Genomic DNA, 20,882 nt, shown 5'->3' with positions numbered 1-20,882 from the left:
AAAAAATACCTAACGTGCTCCCAGTGTTTTTGATACATTGAATGTGGAAAAGTTACATAATAAACCTTTAAATAAGAGATATACACTACAGTGCTATTTTTAGGACATAACACAGTGGTCTCATTATTTGCAAAGCATCCCTTTCCTCTGAATGGGTGTGTGTGTGTGTGTGTGTGTGTGTGTGTGTGTGTGTGTGTGTGTGTGTGTGTGTGTGTGTGTGTGTGTGTGTGTGTGTGTGCGTGTGTGCGTGTGTGTTGGGGGGGGGTTGAGTACAGTCATTCTCGAACAGCCCCTTATTTCTTCTCAGAGGAAGATTGCTAGGGCTTAACTCTACCCAACGCGTTTCACACGTTCTGCAGTGATCAGCCTCATGGGAGGAAAAAAAAAAGGCATGATGTCACTTCCAACCAATAATAATCATCCTGCATCACTGCCATCTTCCCTATCTCCGGGTTACCTAGCAACTCCACAGCTTTCGTCCCCCCTAAGAGCTCACCCCCCCCCACCGGCCCCTGGCGTTTTGTAAACCATTTGCCTTCTCTTGCCATTGTAATGGATCCAATCACCACACTACACCGAGGGCATCCTTACGATATTCCGTTGTTTCTCACACGCACGCACGCACGCACACACACGCACGCACACACACACACACACACACACACAGTCTTTCTATGGTATAAGATGACATTTAAAATACTACTCTGCTCAGCGAAGGATGGCTTGGATTAATTCAATCTTTACAGAGCAATTAAGGAGGGAGCTGTCTGCATTTTCGAAAACCAAAGGTTGTTTTCACCAAAAGCTCCTTAAAAATGTAGTATCTGATTATGAGACTCTTGCTGTTTGTTTTTGATAAGATCGCACAAAATCCCCCTGTATAGTTTCGCTCCTCAAATGTGTAGGGAATATGAACCTCACACACAGATACACACTTCGCATGCAAGTCCTGGTAGAAGGCGCTGCCGGTGAGGGGGGCCAACATTTACACAGGCTGCGACTCCCACTGCATCACTTTAATGGAAACACTCAACAGGTTATGTAATGTCTTGGATAACGGTTCCACCTCCATGAATATCAAACTTGTGTCCTAGTCTTAAGGGCATGGCTTTTGTTCCTATACAACCACCCAGACATTTTAAAACCTGAAATCTCATAGAGTGCAGACTACACTTCTTTTCTAGGTGTAGGACTCAAAGTGAAACAGACCATGAATATGATGATGTTGCATAAGGTGCTCAGCAGCCAAACATTTTTATGTTTTGGCCCACTGAAGACTACATTTGTTTGTGGTGCTTCTATTATATATATATTATAATATACTATTCTAAAGTGCATGTCGGATGGTTGGCTTTTCAGCACAAATCATATCTTTAGTATAACTATATATGTTTTTTAAATTCATCCTTCCAAAATGTATTAAAATGGAGGAAGGTCTTGTAGCTACACCACCGTATAACAACCACGTCCCCAGATAATCTCTATTCTCATGTCGGGACACTGATATGTCTCCCAGCTGCAAACACATCTCCTGAGACTGCCCCCTCTAACAGGATCACATGACCCCACAACAGCTGTTACAGATAATGCATGATTTTCCATGCTTCCAGCTCTTCAGAAAACATTTATAGTGTTATTGAATTGCTTCCATACAGGATTTTCCCGATAACTCTATTTATTGTTTTAAATAGTGTTGTAATGTGACCACTATGCGATGGGTACTTGTAGTCAATGCACCCTAATGGGACAGGAAGCTAAAGGCAGTAACAGTAGCAGGGACTTACGCTGTGAGTAGAGCAGTATCTGCATCTCGAGCAGGGCACAGGTGAACAACTGAAGAACGTTCTCCACCCCCAGCAGATTGATCACTTCACCGATGGGAAAGTCAAAGAGTGGCAGCTCAGAGGTGCTCGGCCTCTGGCAAACAATGGGCCCGTACACGCCTGAGAACTTGAGGGAGCGCCCGGAGGGTGGCAGGGGCACCTCGTAAAGGATGTTGTAGATGAAACTATCAAGAGGAAGAGGCGGGGGCAGAGGGGAGGAGACCGCCTGGTGGAGCTGCTGCAGCACCTTCCTACAGGCCTGAGGGAAGGCCATGGGTGTGATCAGGCAGATGCACTTTGACACATACAGCGTGTCGCGACTGATGTCATACGAGTTAAAGCGCTGCAGGCGGGAGATGGCGGGCGCAGCGTGGAGCATGGGGCGAGTCTGGGAGAGAGGGCGCCGCTGTTCCTCGAGGCCCGGTGGTGAGGTGGGGGTGTGCAAGATGTCGTACTGCTCTGCATTGTGCATATGGTAAAGAGTCTGCATTGCACTGCATATCTGCTTACTGGTCACCTCCTCGAAGAAGGTGAGGGCGAAGCCGTAGGTCCGAGAGCCGTCCTCTCTGGTGATGATATAGGAGTGGAACTGAGGCTCTCGGGAATCAACCTGGGTCCTGAACGCCAGACCCTTCGGCATACAGAGCTGTGAGAGGACAGACAGGGAAGGGTAGAAAAGAGAGGGGATATCAGAAAACCTCACATCCTATTTCACTTGACTTGGTTGTCTTACAAAAAAAAATAGCATTTTGGGCAATCTTTTTTCTGCCCCTTTCTTTCTGTTCGAGTTAAACCGATAATTACAGAGCTTGATTCGAAAGGAAATTAGACAAACTTTTATAGAGACAGGACAGAGCCACACAAACCGTTTACCCCATGCTTTTATTCTTCAAGTATAATAAGAACTGTTTAAGCGATCATACCATGCCAACAGCGTCCTGGTCGAATGGATTCCACTCCACATTTTCAGGATAATGTGCTAGGACTTTGGATTTAAAGGTTCTTCGTAATGGACTCTGCTCAAAATTCTCACCTGCAAAAACAAACCAGAGAGAGAGAGCAACACAAACAAAAAAAGAGACAAACAGTTAGCATAGGTTTCCAGATGCAGACAGAGAAGCAGAAAAAAATCTGATCAGAAGCAGGTTTATAGTGCCAGGCGTATCTCCAGAGAAAAGAGCAGGTCAGCATATTTGTCTTGAGAGGAAGATTGTATTGCATCATATAAAGCTGTCATTTGCATCCTGCTCTAGAAAGTAAACTCAATCCAATATTTAACCAGGAAGCATCTAATAATCCAAAATAGATAATTTACTTCTTTCTGCTTGCTGACAGCTTTAATGGCAATACAAAGGAACACACAAAATAATCAATCATAGAAAGCACAACTTGAGCTGATTTGAACCCAGAATAAAGCAGAAGTGATGCACACACCAAGGCAGTACTGAAAAGTCATTCAGAGTGTGGGGGGAGAGAAACACTGACCAAGCAATGCCAGCGCAGGCAGCACTGGATTTGAGTGTGTGTGAGAAAAACAGAAGCGGTGATTGTCAAACATCAGCTCATTGTTCAGCTGCTGCTGAAGGATGTGAGGGAGGAGGGGAGGGAAAAAATCAGGAGGAGCGGAATCAGAGAGCGCAAAATAGAAAGGGAAGGTCCCCACACCTGTGCAGAAAATAATTGTGAAACTCAGAATTTGAAGTAACAAAAAGGGGCTGCTGAGTAAAAAAAAAAAACAAGGTTGAAGGGGTTAAAGCTGAGCTCAGGTTTAGCAGGGGAGGAGTGTGTGTGGTGGGAGGGTTACCTTCATTTGCCCCCGCCAAATTTCCTCTGGCCCCATCTCTGAATTTAGTAGCCTCTATATACTGGCATAAAGCTACACAACAAATAAAACAAAAATATGATTAAAAACCTGGTCCTAGATGGGCAGCGCATCACTTCTCAGTTTGTGCAACCACATCCCGACAGCTGTCTGAGGACAAGCAGCACGCAGGCACAGGGCATTAGCGTGTCCTTGTCAGGTGGGTTTGCTAATACAAGCCAGCTGCCAGGGTTATGATTCAGAGATACAGTGTTCTGTGTGTTGTAGTTTCCTCTCATCTGGAGATCATGCTAATCCATATTGCTCTGATATGGATCATAGTATCTCCACAGAGAGTATGCAGCCATGCTTGCAGCTCTGTGACGCTGCACAGGGCTCCTTTGAGCTAAATGCTAAACGTCAGCTCACTAACATGCCCACACTGACGGTGCTATCATGCTAGTGCTTGACACCTTTACTGTTTGGCAGGTTCACCATCTTGGTTTACTAGCTGTTAGCATGCCAACATTGCTAATTAGCACAAAGTACAGCCAAGGCTGAAGTTACTAGTTGGCAGGCAGTTTTGATTGATTTCCAGGATTTACTGAGCCTTTAAATAAATGTAATATCTGTAATAACTCAATATCTGATATTCAACACATAGAAGATATAAAGGTGTATTTAAGTGGCTTTGGATAAAAGCACAAGATAGCATTTAATGTAATGATTTATAAGGTGGCATCTAGAGCACAAGACATTTTGTCACATTTCAATACATTTTCAACACGTTCCCTTTTTGAATCACATGTGGAATAAACATCTCAATGTGCGGCAAGTTGTTCAAGCATGTGTATCCCATCAGTTGACAGTCATAAGGTTTACTGAGTGAATGGCCTCTCTTCTATTAGAGACTGACTAGCCCTGGAGCCGAGTCAGATTATCTAACATTTTACATTAAAAACACCCTTTATGTAAGCAGGCAAGGCTTTCTGCTGTTTCCTCTTCATGCATGACATTTCCCAAGCACGAACGAAACAGTTCTGCTGGCAGAAACATATATTTATTAATCATGACAGAGCAACATTAGCTTTTAAGTAAAGCTGCTCTTAGACCCATGTAACCTGTTTAGTGGGGGTGAGGTAAAGACATTTTAATTGCACTTAAAATGATTTAACGGTGAAACACAGAGATGCAAGAAATAATGACTCCCTCAACTCTCTTTCCTAATGATTGCTTTAATCGTCTGCATTTGTTTCAACAAAGCACTTATGAGAATTTACTAAGAATCCTTGTTGCAGTAAGTGTGTTAAGGATTGAGTGATTTAATCTGTTAGTTACTCTCATATTTATACTGCCCAAAGGGTAAACACAAGTCCAGGGATATAAATGTAGTCGTCAGGAACCAAATAAATGTGAGGCTGTGAGAATATTAAGATTAGTATCGACAGGGAAGAGATTGTCTATTCTTAATTATTTAGTTGACATTTGTATACCGCTGTAATGGCTCCTGAATTAGTTTTAAAAACACTATTTATGGTGCATCATTTTCAAGCCTCTGCACTAACACATACAAGTCTTTCTTTGTGAAAATCAAACAGGCCTTGAGGGGTTTGGATATTCTAAAGGGGACTTTTTCAGACAGTGGATAGTAAACAAGAATAATAGAGGCAACTGAGGTCTACAACAGCAACCATAATGAAATGATAATTAAAAAAAGGAAATAATTAAAGAGCAATCTGATGTAGAAATAATTTTGTAAATAAGGAATTTAAACTCCTGAAATCAAAACAAAAACCTACATTGACCAATTCAATGTGAAAAAGAAAATGTAATGGCAGAAGAATACAAATGATAATCCATAATGACGTTAGACCTCTACTTTCACATATTTACTCTACTGCTCTAATACTATACTAGGACAAATAAATGAAAGACATACTCTCACATAGAATGACCCTATCAGAGTGTGCTAACTCACCCTGTTCCTGTGACCATGCTCAAGTAAAGTGCGCTCAGTCTACACAGGTGTTCCTTCTTTCAGACATTGACTGGTAATTAGAGTTAAATAAAAGCTAACTGCTTCACCTGGGAAACACACTGGTCAAAATGAGCATCAACAAACTCTTCATTTTCTCGATTTGTCATATTTTCTGAAATAAGCGGACTGTCCTGCCATGTGTGGACCGGTAGTAGTGGGAGTACAGCGTCACTGAGTTCTGGCTCCTCGCTGTTTTCCTCCTTTCTGTAAGCCAGGCACCACCCACAGCTCTGCACCCCTCCTGTACTCACACACCCTCACACCTACTGTAGCATGTAGGCTCAGACATGAAGGGATGTACCTTTCTGATTACACAGATATGTTCAAGCCCGACTCAACTTGACTTCCCATAGCAGATCTCGCTGAAGACCCGGCTACTGCTTCAAAACAGCTCAGCAAGCAAAAACATCAACACTTATTCACCCAGAGGACCTGGCACTGACAGCACATGATAACTCACTCTCAGCTTAAACTCACAGCCTTTACAGAGCGTACTCCCAACAGAGACAATATAGTTGTTTTTCTAGGACTTTTTTTATCACTTGGTCACTTGGAAAGGTTTCAAAACTGGGACTTTAATTTACTGAAATTGGCACATTGGCAATGCTGTCTTTCTTCATTTAAATGAGAGGCTAACACCACTTAAAGGCTGGCTGCCAAAATACCAGCTTCCTGTTTCTTGTCTAATTTAAGGGCAAACATGTGGTTGGGTAACTTTCAAAAAACAAGATATCAAAATGTCAAGGAATTACTTTGATTGCGCCGGACCCGTTGGAAACCCCACAAATTATGTTAATAGTATCTTACTCATTCAGAAACACAAGTGAGACCAAATGTGGTACATTTTTATCTTGCGAAGAAACTGCAACAACACACCTAGCTGACAACATTAAGGAAGATGGATAAGGTCAATAGCATGCACAAATTCTCTTTTACTACCAAAGATGTGGATTTGCTAACTGTTACCCAAGCAAATTAACACTTCTACCAACATATGATGCTGCAATATCTGTTTAATACACAGTCTCTAATTAGCCTGCCAACCTTGTAATGTTAAATTGTTAAAATAGTGAGTCAAAATACATCTGATATTGATACTAATGGCTAAAAAGAGTTTCTCACATTTCAATTAGATACTGTAGGTTGCTGATCATTTTAACTATAGCAGTTTGTCTCTACATCCATAGACAAACAAACAAAAGCAACTTTGTTTTTCCTATTTTGACACGTTACCAAGACCAGCAATGACTAATCATCTCAATAACTACTATAAAAATCTTCTGACGCTGTTTTGAGTCCGTTACCATCCATAATGTTTGTAGACATGTAAATATAGTTATGAAAAAGAATACCGATTGAGCCTTTTATCATGAACTTGAGAAAGAAAATTAAGCTAAAGAGAATTTCAAACACAGACGATGAGACATCTTTAAATCTTACGCTGCTTTGGTGTAACATGATGACAGCCTGGAAATTCAGCACATGAAACATCTGTTAGCAGCCACAGGATTGGACTACGGAGAAACAGCCTTTTAAACAAGAATGTGCAAGTTTCATTACTCCACCGTGAAGAAAGTAAACCGCCCCAGCTAGTGACTGACAACCATGCCAACACAGGACTTCCCTCGATAATAAAAACTAAATATTATAGATTTATATTTTGACTGATAGTTGATATGTAATTAAACAGTTTTTAGAGGCAATCCTGATTTGTCTAACATGTCGGCGTTGGCTAAACACTACAACACCCATGAGCCTCAGCTGCCAATGACCCAGAGTCTTAAAGTAACTGGACTTGTGCTGCACATTTGATTTGTCAGTTTTCTCGAGACCGCATTACTACGGTCCACTTCTGTTGTATTTATTTTTTATTTTTATGAAGATCAAGATACACTGGGCCTCTTAGTCCTGATGATTCTGTAATGAATCTTCATACTGTATTCAAACGGTCCCTGATAAATGTTCAGGCAGATTTTTAAAACACTCACAGGAGACCTTTAACAGAACCATAAGTAAGCAACTGAGAGGAAATATGAAGGGCAACATTATGCATTTAAAGCCAGCTTTCATGTTGAGCCATTCATGAGTTTGCTGAGGAGGATTGGGAGAGAGGCTGCCTGGGAAATTCAAAAGGATATTTAGCATTTGAATAAGTGGCGCCTGTGTGCGAGGGTACTTATGTCCCTCAGCTGCCTGTGTTTCCAGTGTCCCCCGTGAAGCTGCAGGGTCATACATATGCTAATAAGGTCCTCACTGTGCTGCCAAACAATGTGCTTATTAAAGAAAATGTTGTCCTTTCTTTGTGTGTCACTGTACATGAATAATGATTGTCTCATACTAAAAAGAGGAACATATCTTGGTTCTGTAACGTCACTTGAGAAATCCACCAGTGTTTGATTTAATTTGAAGTATCTACCAGCAGTTTTGTCAGCACATTTTGGGGCAAGGTCCCTTTAACTAAATACAAAACAACGAAAGTGCTTTAATCATTGGGCATATAATAATTGAACCGAATCTAGTCCTCTTTTCAGTGATTACTATTATGACTAACTGAGTAGGGCTCCTAATTGACTCTCCTTAGTAGTAAGTCTTACTATTTTTAAGGACATGGTTTACAGTATTTTGTAGTTACGGTTGAAAACATATCTTCTCTTGGTAACATTTGCGAAGTTAGAACTGAATATGTTGTTGTTGTTACAGTTTTGTTTGCAGAGTTTCCCTGCATTAGCATTTCCTACCAACACATGAAAGATATTCCTAGAAGTTCTTGGTATACCTACAGCTGACATGTGTAACCTATAACAATGGAATTTCCGCACCATTTCCTCTCATCGACTAAGACTGAACGTCTACAAGGGCAAACCCCTAACCTCTTCTCTACAGAAAACAGCAGCAGCATGCAGTAAGAAGAACAGCTTCAATAAAGTATGACCACAAAGCCTCATGCTGTGCAAGCTGTCAGCCGGGGTTCTCAAGAAAACACTCATCACCAAATATCAAAGGTAGATTTAGGATTAAAGACATATACAAATATAAAATACATTTTTGGGGTAAAACAGTAACATGGTGTTCACATGGCTGATCATTTTAGTGTCAGGGAGTCTTCTTCACTTTGCTACTATGATTGCAATCTTCAACCACAGTTTTAAGGAAGACCACTTAAGTTGTGTTTGTCCATGCAGATACAATGCAAAACATTTTCTAGTCAACAGCCTTCATGTTTCATTTTATCTGAAGGCGTCAATTTCTTTGACAGATATTTTTAAACATTAAAAAATGACGAGCCGTATTAAGAGAGCCAAAACGACAGAAAAAAAGCTTCAAATATTTCAATAATAGTGTATTGTTAATGTAATTATAAAGAAATGATAGAAAATGCTGTTTCTCTGTCTCTTAATTATGGAAATGTCCTATATCTGTCTTATATTATAATAATCTGAATATATTTTACCCAATTAGCTACAGCACTGCAGAAGCTATTCTTCCTGGGGTCCAAAAACAGACAAGATAACAAAGAAATCATTAGCAAACAAGATTGGGATGGACAGGTTTTAGGCCAAGACACAATGGATTTTCATTTCTTTATTAGGCCTGCCTTTTTTTTTAAATAAATGAAATGTGCAGTTATGGTACCATATCCCATGTGCCTTCTGTCAGCTGTCAATACTCTCCACCCTAACCCATTAGCTAGTCACTCAAAAATAGAGGAAAAATCCAATATCAAGTATCTCAAAAATATCTATATGTGTCCACAATAGTCTGGTATCCCAAAAATACTAAAAGGAATATGTACCACAGTATGATTTTAACTCTTACAATAATGTATTCTCATTTATGGTTATTTGGAGATTTGAAAAGTCAGCTGACCAGTAATATAGCAGAGAAAAGCAGCACTGTTAGTACACAGTTTCAGATGCACATACATTTGCCAATCCTCTCTTTCAATCATGCTAATTGTGGAGGTGAAAACATAAATGAATTCATAGTCCCAGAATCAAACATGATCCAGGTGTGTAACAGAACATTGTGCTCGTATTAGATGTTAAAGCTATTATTGTTTGTAAAGGAAAGGGTGTGTCCTCTGAGGGGTTACTTGAGGAGGATGGTTGCATACACGATATGGATCTGCGGTGGATGCTGAAGATGTCAGGGGTCGATGGGGGACATGGTACATCTTAGTTTAAGGGCATTTTCTAGCCATCAGAGATCTAAGCCTTTTTGTAATATGTTTGGTTCGTATGGTATTGCTGTGTAATAATGCATGTATAACCTCAACCCTGAAAGGCATCAGCAAGTAGTGTACATATTTATTTTAAGGACAAACTAAGCTATCAGAACATTCAAGGAAGTCACATCCGAGTTTGTTGCTACCATGATACCTGATCACCTCTAAATAACTCGATGACAGCTAGGAGCCACCGTGACAACATCCCTCGGTTGTAATAACATTATATCGACATCAATATTTTGACCATCAACGAACACTAATGCCTGAATTAACTGTGAGAAGTGTCACATTAAATATGTATTACAGTGCATTGCCAACATCAAACCATGTTGGTATATAGAGTAAAAATGCTGAGAGAATTTATCGAAACCCTTTGAATTAATATTCATGTCAGTGCGTTAAAGAGACACAACATGCCAGTAATCCTCATCGAGACAAACAGGCTGAGAGGAGAGGGGCTAGGCCGGACGTGATGTCCGCTGTGCATTAATGTTAACAACATATGAGAACAGAAAACAACGACATGATATAGTAAAGGCTGAATAATAACAGTGACATGATGTTATAACACCCCTTCCTTCCTGTCTTGTATGCTACAGCATCAGCCCCACATTTAACCCCCGATGGCTAATGTGCTTACCGGACAGTTCGTCGGGTTCCAGCCCGCTTTCGGTGTCGAGTCCGCAGATCACAAAATAATCTGCGAACCGGCAGGAACCGGAGCTGAAGCCGGTGGTCATTTTGAGACTGGTCCGGTGGTACTCTTTTCCCTCCAATAGGGAGCATATTAAAGGAACTCGGAGAAGTGATTTCTGTCTGCCATCTCGTATGAGATGCTACGTTTCTGCGAAGCCTTAAAATCAGTACCAAACCTAAACTAACCTGCAGCTAGCAGAAACGGTTGTCGTACATCCGGCCACCATCCTTCACAGTAAAATACAATCCTGACACATTTTTACTAGAAATGGAAAATAAACTTGAATTGTGCACCATAATGTGTCCATTTGGACCACTATTAATAAGAACTTGAAATGTAGTTGTATTCTACGTTGCTTACTGGAAATTATAATTGGGTTAACTTTGTATTTCTGTCTTGTCTCAATTACAGTCAATGTTTTAGTCATAGGCCATATTTCTCACAGTTTCAATATTGCCTACTACACTCATTTTGCAGAAAGATTTTTCAAACAAAACAAATGACTGCGTGTTTATTTAACTACAAGTTAAGTCCCGTAAGGCTGTATTGTGTTAAAAGACTGCATATGTGTGAGGAAAAATTTGGTTTAAAAAGTAAAAGTTGCCATATTTCTAAAAGTGATAATATATTGAGTTAAACTTTTAACCTATTTTGTTTATTTAGTCCGCCGAGATTTTCTGTCCAACTCTTGTTGTTGAAAACTGATTCCTGTTTTATTTTGAAGTAGATATTCATTTACTTCCTGTTTTGGTCTCTGGCTTCACACGTCCATAGAAATCAGAGCGTTGCAGTCGAAATGCATTGTGGTCCATCAACAGCAAAACAGCTGTAATCATCTCCCTTTAATCCATAAAGTAACATGAGGATAATATTGTTTGTGCATAAATGTTTCTTAACCTGATCAGCAGATATTGCAGTCATAGTAACGGTGCTTTCTATTCGATTTAGCCCTTTGGTTTTGCTGTTTTTAGTTTCACACGAATAGACAAAAAATGTAAACCTCGAACGAATTATAGGCCTACATATGAAAAAGTATATAAAAATACACGCACTCCCAAAAGACATACAAATGGTAAAATATAAACATTTACCAGTACAATTTAAATATTATAGTATTTCATAAATAAGATGTAGAAGTATAGTTTAAAAAAATAGCGAAATTGGAGTTACAACAAAACAGTACTATTATATAATGTTAATGAATATGCATTCATCCGAAACTTCGTATTATTCTCAGAATGTGTGGAGATTCAGTCACCTTACAGTCCTGCAACCTTGTTATTTCAAGAGTTTATCGTCAATCAGAAGCACCACATTCGCCCTGCAAGCAATAGCCTTCAATAACAGCACATTTGATCTGCAATTTGTTCACAGACAACAATTGTGCTATATGGTTTATTTTAGAAAAGACCTTGTCTGAATATCCAATTGAAAAACTATATTTACAAAAAGTGAGGTTTATACTTAAGAATCAACATATTTAACCAACAAGTGTCTAAATTATTTTGTACACATTGATCCATATATCAAATATTTGGTCATTTCTATGAATGATTATTTCACTGCTAAATGCATTCACTGTGTAAATCCCGACGCATTTGATAAATGATCACCTATGGTTATCACACATGCGCCACACTGTTGTTACAATATCTCCATCTGGTGGCACTAACCTGACTTTCTGTCAGGTTGAAATGTATGCTGCAGCAACCATTATGAAATGGTTTCGTGGTTCAAATGCAAGCGTCTACCACTTTGATTTGGCTCTGGGAAATGTCTTTGTTTATGTTTCATTAAAGTTTTCTTGTTTAAATGTTTAAATAGAGCCAGGTCTATTCACAAGATTGGTTCATAATTTCTGGTAAATACAGTGTTTAAAAGAAGCTCAATAATTGCACAGTATTTATAAATCAATTGTTTAAGGCTATTATGCCTCTATAGTTTCCTTCTCCAGTATGATCAAACATGCTCACCGAATCTTTAAAGATAACTCTTAAAAGTCAATGATGTTCTGTAAACATGATTTTAATGATTTAATAAATATAAATATAAAAAAAACCATAAACTTAATTAGCTCTGTAAACACTTCATACTGCAATACATTACTGTCCAGTACAAACTAATACTGCTTTTTGAAATGTCAACAGAGGGTTACACAAAGGATTTCACTATATTTGATGGAGAGAGAGAACAAAACAAAACAGCATTCATATATCCAGTTTGAGTAAATGTTTTGATTAAGGTTTAAACAATATAGCAAATTGAGAATTAAAATCTATTATCTTCCTTTCAAAAACATTTGTCTGAGAGATTAGTCGTTTTGAATCAATTAATTTCACCACTTTAGTAAAGATGCAATTTTCCAATATACTTCAGTTGTACAATGCAGCACCCTTTCATAAAACAGTAGTAACCATAAAAACAGCCAAACAGTCTTTGAAAGAAGTAGCGCTCTGCTTCAAAAAGTATAAAAGGATATGCTACAACATCAGTATCCTCATACAGTAGAACCATTAACATTTCACATAAATTGAGGTTTATGTATCTGGGCTTGAGATGTTAATAATCTGACAGTAGTACACACTAAATCTGCTGAAAATCTCAAAATGCACCCATGCTCTATACATGTGTTTTTAAGAGATTTAATAAAAATGTGTTGGAATAAGTTACCATGATGTACATTCACTGCATCAACGTCTCTAGTAAACATCCAGAGTGTTTTTAAGCAGCAGCAATAGGTTACAATGGTACACAGGCACAAAAATAAATCTAAATGAAACAATTCACTAAGCTTTGATACGAAAAGACTCAAAAATCAGTAATTCAAAACTATTTAGGGAAAACTAAAAACACATATCAGGCAAATATTGAAACATTTGAAGAATGGAAGTAGTAAAAAGCAAGGTAAGGCTCGGGTAGCTCAGCCTGTTGGCAGTCTTACTGAGGGCACTATTTAATTTACTGGTGCCTCAACCACTGGTGCCTAATCCATGGTGCAGAAATCTAAATTTCTGCTGGCATAGCAAACAATTGCATGGGACATAGACAGATACAACTAGAACTGGGTTATTATTAACATCTGCGTAACATTGGAACCCAAGATGATGTTGGCTTTTGTGTTGAATTTATGTTCACTTACTAGTTACAAATTTGAAATGGGAAATGCTTTGAGTTTGGCATACTACAATACAGTAAAAACAGTATTGCATCAGCTTTGTCTATTCATTAAAATGATGTAAAATGACTCAAAATGGATCCACGCACCTTTTAAAAGGAGAACAGGAAACTCACATACCACAGAAGTAGCACTTACCAAGATTAGTCATCACACTTTCGTCTCTAGTTTCAGTCTCTCTTCATGATGCATACGTCCGCCAAGGCAATCCCCAGGTAACAGAGCTTAACTTTTTAAAAACTAAAATACACTTTCAACACTATTGTGACGGTATTGCTATGGTGGTACACTTTTACTAGTATAATATTAGTATTTGAAAATAAATATTAAAAAGGGAGTGGTAGTTAAAAAGGTGCTACAAACAGGATGTAATTGATGAGCTACTTCCAAAGCAAATGCAATAGTAAAAGCTATTCCAGTCATTTTCAAATGTGATGTCTACAACAGACTCGACAAGGTACTGATGACGTTGTTTTTAGCAGTCTTTCCCCTTTAAACTTATCAGAATGCAGTGCAGAGTTTTACTCCAACATCCTATGGGTAGCACCTTTAATTGTCTGGCAAGAATCATAAAATAATGAACAATGACTTAAATAAAAACAAAGGCTAAATTTAATTCATTTACAAGATGTGCCAAAATCAAGAACATCCTTTACAGAAACTAAAAAAAACGTGTGCAGTCAGCGGCCACTTTACATTAAAATCAGGAATAACCCACAACTGCATGCATTGTGTGGTGGATGAGTGCTTATTGTGCCAGTGATCCAGAGGTTCCACCACCAGCAGCTTTGTATGAGACGGAGGCAGAGCAACTTGAGTGACAGCTGCACGTTCCTGAGCCGAGGGCAAGGGGATGCCGGGATCAGCCAGCAGATGAGGTGCTGAAGTGTATAACGTCCTACTCTAGTTTCTTTTGCAGCTTTTTCTGGAAGCAGACGGGCAAGATGGAAAGAACGGCGAGGACACCGAGCACAGCCAGAGAGTTCCAGGACACGGCCTCACCTGCTGTGGTAAGCTTGTACAGTGTCGTACCGGCGTTGATCGCTACAAAGGATGGCGGGGCCACCCCTGTGGATCAGCAAGGGGGAATTCAGGTCAGTCAGAGTAACAAAATAATACAAAATGTAATTCATAGATAGTCAGAAGGGATGGGCATACTGACCAAGAAAGGTACCGATGAAGAAAACCCCCAAAGGCACGTTAATGACAGGCGAGGTGATGTTGATGAACCAGTTGGGAAGGAAGGGGGTTATCCTCAGGAAGATGATGTAATTAATTAAATGATCTCGATGTTTGTCAACCTGTCAGCAAACAGTTAATGTATCGTAAGTCATGCTTTAAACTAAATTATCTGTGAAGTTAAAAATGATTCGTTTTTTATAACAGTATCAGTACCTCTGTCGTTCTCGCAACTCAAGTTAATAGTTATGTACAGAACCAGTAATACTTTTTTGATCAAATCAGCTTCCAACTCCAAAATATAAAGAGTATTAAGCTTCACAAGGATTTACAGCACAGCCGTACATTTGGACTGCATTAGATTGGTCGTGACTACAAAGTAGCAGTGGTACATTATAAATAGATATAAAAAAATAAATCCCAAACAGAAATGTCCTCTTACCAACATTGTCTTTCTAAACAATACAGTTCAAGGTTCTTACCTGCTGGGACCATTTATGTGCTCTCGCTGTGAGATATTTGTAGACAATGGGTCTGCCCACCAGATATGATAGCAAATAGCAAAAGGAAGCACCGAGACCAGAGCACTGCAACAGATACAAACAGAGCAGAAAAACATTGGTTATTTACACACGCAGATATCTGTAACTTGATCGTAAATATTGTCATACTCGGGAAATTAAACAAAAAAGGAAGACCCAATTTTAATTACAGCCTCTCCAAATATAATTATCTACATATTCCACCATCTTAGACCAAAGACAGGGCTGAGGGACCTGGTGTTGTCACCCATTATTGGTGCCCTTCCTGGTTGTCACAGCTGCAACTTCCTATGATGCAACAAATACACACACGTTGCACACACCCTGTTGTTGTTCCATATTGTTTTTCATGCTCCTTGAGGCAATAGAATTGGGCTGCATAGATAAACTTGAAATGACTACTATAACATCAGTCTCTGTTTTTGTGCAAGTGTCACATTTTGAAGGTAGAACATTCCTTAAGGTTATTAGCACAGCCTACCATTGTTTAAAGACCTTCACACTGTTGTCTGCTCCAATGACAGCCAGATTAAAATGATGACTTGAAATTTAGATTAAATATGTATGTTCATGAGACATGTTTCATTCACGCATGTGGATTTACCCCCTTACATACCAAAGTGTGTCTCGTGGAAACTACTTCACCGCAAAGTTGCTCATCATACAATACAACATCTGTTTTTAATCACACATTTCATACCAGCTTTGCTTACTCACCAAGCAGACTAAGAAAAGAGCCAAGGGGAAAGGGTAAAGATATCCAGACAGGATGCTGAGGAAGATAGATCCCGGGATTGCAAATGTCTGGAGGCTGAAAAAAGCGTCAAGGTAAACGACTTTTCAAAAACATTAAGTTGTTACTCAGGCAGACTACAAAATATCACTGTAACCAAGACAGTCTGTGAAGAGCCACATTTTATCAGCTTTTAAAAACATCCTCACCAGAAGCTAAGCTAAGATCGGTAGATTGATTCAAAGGATACAAAATGTATGTTGCGAAGTAGGCCACCAACACTTGGGAGTAGTACGTGTCTTTGTATTTAGACAGCACAGTACCCAAGGCTTTGGCATCATCCATGTCTTTTGGTATCTTGATTTTCTCCATCTCATCACTGAAAAATAAGAATTATATTCGTTAACTACACACACATCTGCACATTCAGAACCTGATTGCTCAAAGTGCTGCAGTCCCCTCTGGATTTTGAGTATCATGTAAATGTGAGGCTTAAATTGACCTTTTTTGGAATTAATATACTGCCAATCTCAGGCACCTGATGCAGCTAAAGGTAGCGTAACCCCTTCCCTAATGTTATGTCCCAGGCTCATTTCCTATCGTGTCCTGCCTTAACCTCTGCACTAGCATGCCTAGTTCAGAGTCAACCTCCGGGGTAGGGATTCTAACAACAACTTTATGTAGATCCAACAATGCTTCTCAGCGGGCCTGTCCATTAGATGACCTTACCTTTAGAGTCTAAATCATGTTCTTTTACAAGACCTTAAACATGTACAGCCCCTGTTCTGCACTTTAATTGCAAAATAAAGGTCTGCTTATAGTAAATAAAACTATGAACAAATCACAAAATGCATTAAACTGCATGAAATGTATTTATTTATGGAACCATTTAATGTTGTATGTTTATTATTGACACTCTTGTCAGTTTACATTTCTGGCCTTACTGCAAATGTCGTCATTTTATTTACTACAGTTCTAATTATGAATACTTACTAATGTCTTAATTTCCGTTGTTGAACAATTCCCCACCCTCATTTAACCGAGTTCAATAATCAACACAACAACTCACTCAGGAAGCTCTGGGAAGTTCCTGTAGACCAGGTACATGACTGAGGCAGCGCAGGTGAAGATGGACACCAGAATCAGGAGAGACATGCGTGCTGAGCCCCCCTCAGTGTGCTTAGCCTCTGTGGGGGAAAGAGAATAAATTATTTACCAAATAAATGAAGATGTTCCTTTAAAAATGACTAACTAGCTACAAGGGAGCCTTGTGTAATAAACGAATGTTCAGGCCCCTACCGGGAAAACAGTTAACCCCTTGAGCAAGACTGTGTTAGGTCTGTGAAATCATTGCTTTATTAAATACTTAATGGAGAAAGGCCAACTGTATTGTCAGTTGATTTCAGATGTGGGATGGAGATATCATGTTATTAGGATTAGGGAATTAGTTGTATTTTAACCAACTACAGCACTGTGGAAATACAATTAAGGGCCCTGTAATGGTTTAGCAGGTACTGGCGGGAGCTTGCTGTAGGGTCGAATAAACCTAATATCACACTGTTGAATGTACAGTATGGCGATTCAGCAGTACATGAGCTCTGGAGGGAAATGGTGTAAAGACGGCGATGATGGAGGTCTAGTTTTGTGCTTCTTAATAATGGACAGTGTGCGTCTGTCATAAAAGCTTTGTATTTGATTATTTTTCATTTCGTTCTTAGTTGGAAAACGTATGCCTCTGCTTACTGTAAGCTTTACAAGAGTAGGTCAATAAAAGGGGTTTTTTTGGCTGTTTTTTCAGCTGCAGTGGATAACTGTTATCATGTAGGTTATCAACAATTGTGCTTAAGTTCAGTTTTGAAGTAGCCTACTTTACTATGAGTATTCTCTTTTCATGCCAATGTAATCCTCTATTGTACTTAAATTCAAGAGGTTAATATTGAACATTCTATTAAACAACATTTATATGACTGCTTTAGCTATTTATTTATACAAATTTGGATTTTGCACACATTACATGAGGGTGCAGCTTGCCATTATTTAGTTCGAATTAGCTGCATATCGACTAGTTACAAAAGGTAACTGCTACATAATATTCCATCAGCAAAATATAACATTATAGTACAATTTGCACTCAAATGGGGGTACTTTTCAGCATCGAGTACATTTATTGGTGAGACTTCCGGAATATCGGAAATGGGAAGTAAGAAAATAACTCAATTAGCTGTTGAAATACACGTGCAGTTTAAGGGTTAGGCAGTGGTGTATGGTAACTAAGTACACTTACTCAAAAAGTTAAATGTTGAGGGACTTGTACCTTACTTGAGATCTGAATGATAGTACTTTTACTTTCGGTAATTCAAGTATATTTTGATGCCAACACTTTTTTAATTGTACTTGGGGAACATGTTAAATGGATGACTTTTACCTGTGACAGAGTATTCCCTGATACTTCTCTGGGGTTATGGTAAATGCATAGTGGTATGCGGTTCTATCTGAATATAAGATCTGAACACTTCCCCCACCACTCGTCGTTTGACATTCTTGGTTAATGAAAGTAGCTTAACTACAGTAGTTCAAGAAGGGATGTTAATCTCGTTTAAACATTAAGGGTAATTTGATCAGGTTCACACCCTTACTAAAGCTCACTCATAGTGATGTGATGTATGTTAGCTTCTTCAACGTTAAAGCGCTATGTTTTTCAATAGCTAACGCATTACTACGCTAGTCATCGGCTAATGTTCTACGCTAGCTGGCTGTGTAATCAACAACCAGCTAACATTAGCTGCTGAATGACGCTGCCTGGTTATTTATTACTCAATATATTTTTATCTACCTAACAGTAGTTCCTCACCCCTGCTTTGCTTTAAATAGATGTTAACCGTTAGCCACTAAAGCCAAACCTCACCTTTCGGTACTGGTGAATCCTCCGCCTTCACCTCCTCCTGTTCAGAGGACACACCGTCGTTTTCCCGTCTTTCTCTCCGCTTTTTGGCCATTTTACTCAGATAACTTAGAGGTCAGCTGAGGTGCCGAACCAGCAAAAGCCGACGGGTGGAGTGACTGACACCGGTGTGGTGACAGTCTGCTGACACGTTACACAGGATGACCTTTTACCTCATCATCGCAGCAACAAAAGCTGAACCATCCAACACAGCGCCCTCCCGTGGTCTTACTGAGGTTGTATTGTCATATTCAAGATTCAAAGGTTGTATTGTCATATTCAAGATTCAAAGGTTTTATTGTCATATTCAAGATTCAAAGGTTGTATTGTCATATTCAAGATTCAAAGGTTGTATTGTCATATTCAAGATTCAAAGGTTGTATTGTCATATTCAAGATTCAAAAGGTTTTATTTTCATATGCACAGCAGCTACATTGTAGTAAGGGAAATGAAAATCAAGTCCCAGGCTGCTCCAACAATGTAGCATATATAAGACATAACAAATACAAAATTGTGCATGAAGAGCAGAACAGAAATAAGATAAGATATACATCGGATATTTATATTTATTGTATTTATACATGCATAAATACAATACAGTAGTGCAAGATAATGTTGCAAGTGACCAATGTGCAGTTAGATTTCAAGATATAAACTATAAACATGTAAAATAGAATGAAATTAGCTAAAAACAGAATGTATAATTAATTACTGTAGAAGAAAAAAATACTGTTTATTGTAGACATAAATAAATATGTCAAATGTAACCAGATAAATGCTCAAACGTTATCAAGGCACTGAGTCTATGCACAGTACCTACAGTGTAGTTCTGGCAATGAAATGTATATAATTATATATATTTATATATAATACATACAAAAATAAATATATATATATATATACAAATAGTGCAAGAAGAAACTGAGTAGAAATAACATAGTCGAATTTATGTGTATTAAGTGAACTACGTTTCAAATAAAATACAATAAGCTAAATCTGGCATAGAAGATTGCAAGTGACCAGGTAAATCCAGGACTCTATATACATTTAAATAGAATAAGAAAAACAAGACCAGAATGTTAAATTAAATGTTTTACTGTGGAATAAATACTACTTCAATTAATTATTGTGTTTCGTCTCTGCAGGTTAGTGGAATCACCAAATTTATTTTAATATGAAGTAATTACTGAATCTGAGCTGTTTTTAAGTGTTCATTTATCAGATGTGCATTGTTAAACTTTTATCTTTAAAAAAAATAAATCTCCTCTACCAGAAGAAGAAAAGGCTTTTTGAGGCTGCTCAAATGGTCATTTATAAATGTGCATGCTGCAAATATGGGTAGTGATTTGAACATCTTTGTCATAAATATAAAGAGGGATCTTTTCTATGTTCCTTTTTTATTTTTTTAAATTATTTGTCCATGTATTATTATCAATAAAAAAAATCTGTCTTCATTTTCAATAAACTCTGCTTCTAAGTCTGTCTAATGTTTATTCTATGTGTATTTGCTCTTTGTAGGGACATAAATACATTCACCATTATAAATGCTAAGTCATTTATTGTGTGATTAGTTTGTAGGCCACTAATTATTTGAAATATCAGTAACATACAATTTCTAAAATGAATATGTTCATAGAACATTTGTTATATTGTTGCAATCCAAAACATAATGGAGATAAGGCCCAGGAATTTTAAACATAAATATGGTATATAAATGTTACATCT

General features: G+C 38.4%; 2 protein-coding genes across 5 annotated transcripts in view; both read right to left on the bottom strand.

Moving 5' to 3' along the window:
* The window catches only part of dennd5a (DENN/MADD domain containing 5A), a 29,111-nt gene extending 18,344 nt beyond the window's left edge, over window positions 1-10,767 (bottom strand). For 2 of the 4 annotated variants that reach the window (XM_063881450.1, XM_063881452.1), the window contains exons 1-4: window positions 10,531-10,748; window positions 3,628-3,699; window positions 2,747-2,856; window positions 1,785-2,469 (exon numbers count right to left, since the gene is read on the bottom strand). In XM_063881450.1, the coding sequence (XP_063737520.1) occupies window positions 1,785-2,469; window positions 2,747-2,856; window positions 3,628-3,699; window positions 10,531-10,630 (967 nt within the window). In that variant the 5' untranslated portion in view covers window positions 10,631-10,748. Of the gene's footprint in view, window positions 1-1,784; window positions 2,470-2,746; window positions 2,857-3,627; window positions 3,700-10,530 lie in introns of all 4 variants that reach the window. The other 2 variants (XM_063881451.1, XM_063881453.1) reach the window with 1 other exon arrangement.
* A 1,829-nt stretch (window positions 10,768-12,596) lies between these two features.
* On the bottom strand, window positions 12,597-19,349 carry tmem41b (transmembrane protein 41B). Its single transcript, XM_063881373.1, has 7 exons — window positions 19,122-19,349; window positions 17,286-17,403; window positions 16,467-16,595; window positions 16,201-16,294; window positions 15,424-15,528; window positions 14,925-15,063; window positions 12,597-14,830 (listed from the first exon to the last, which is right to left on the bottom strand). Exons 1-7 carry the CDS (start codon window positions 19,210-19,212, stop codon window positions 14,661-14,663), a joined length of 846 nt encoding a protein of 281 aa, XP_063737443.1. The 5' UTR covers window positions 19,213-19,349; the 3' UTR covers window positions 12,597-14,660.
* Between the last annotated feature and the right edge of the window lie 1,533 nt (window positions 19,350-20,882).

The sequence above is a fragment of the Eleginops maclovinus genome, chromosome 4 (assembly GCF_036324505.1).
Source record: "Eleginops maclovinus isolate JMC-PN-2008 ecotype Puerto Natales chromosome 4, JC_Emac_rtc_rv5, whole genome shotgun sequence".
In the NCBI taxonomy this organism is placed as follows: Eukaryota; Metazoa; Chordata; class Actinopteri; order Perciformes; family Eleginopidae; genus Eleginops; species Eleginops maclovinus.
Note: the sequence above shows the minus strand (reverse complement) of the source record. Positions and strands in the feature narration are given on the sequence as shown.

Excerpts from the sequence above, each read along its gene's own strand:
- tmem41b (XM_063881373.1), bottom strand. The coding sequence starts at position 19,212 with ATGGCCAAAAAGCGGAGAGAAAGACGGGAAAACGACGGTGTGTCCTCT. Across the intron at positions 15,529-16,200 it reads CTCTTTTCTTAGTCTGCTTG|TGCTCTGGTCTCGGTGCTTC; the intron begins GTGAGTAAGCAA and ends TATCTGTTGCAG. Across the intron at positions 14,831-14,924 it reads CTTCATCGGTACCTTTCTTG|GGGTGGCCCCGCCATCCTTT; the intron begins GTCAGTATGCCC and ends GCTGATCCACAG.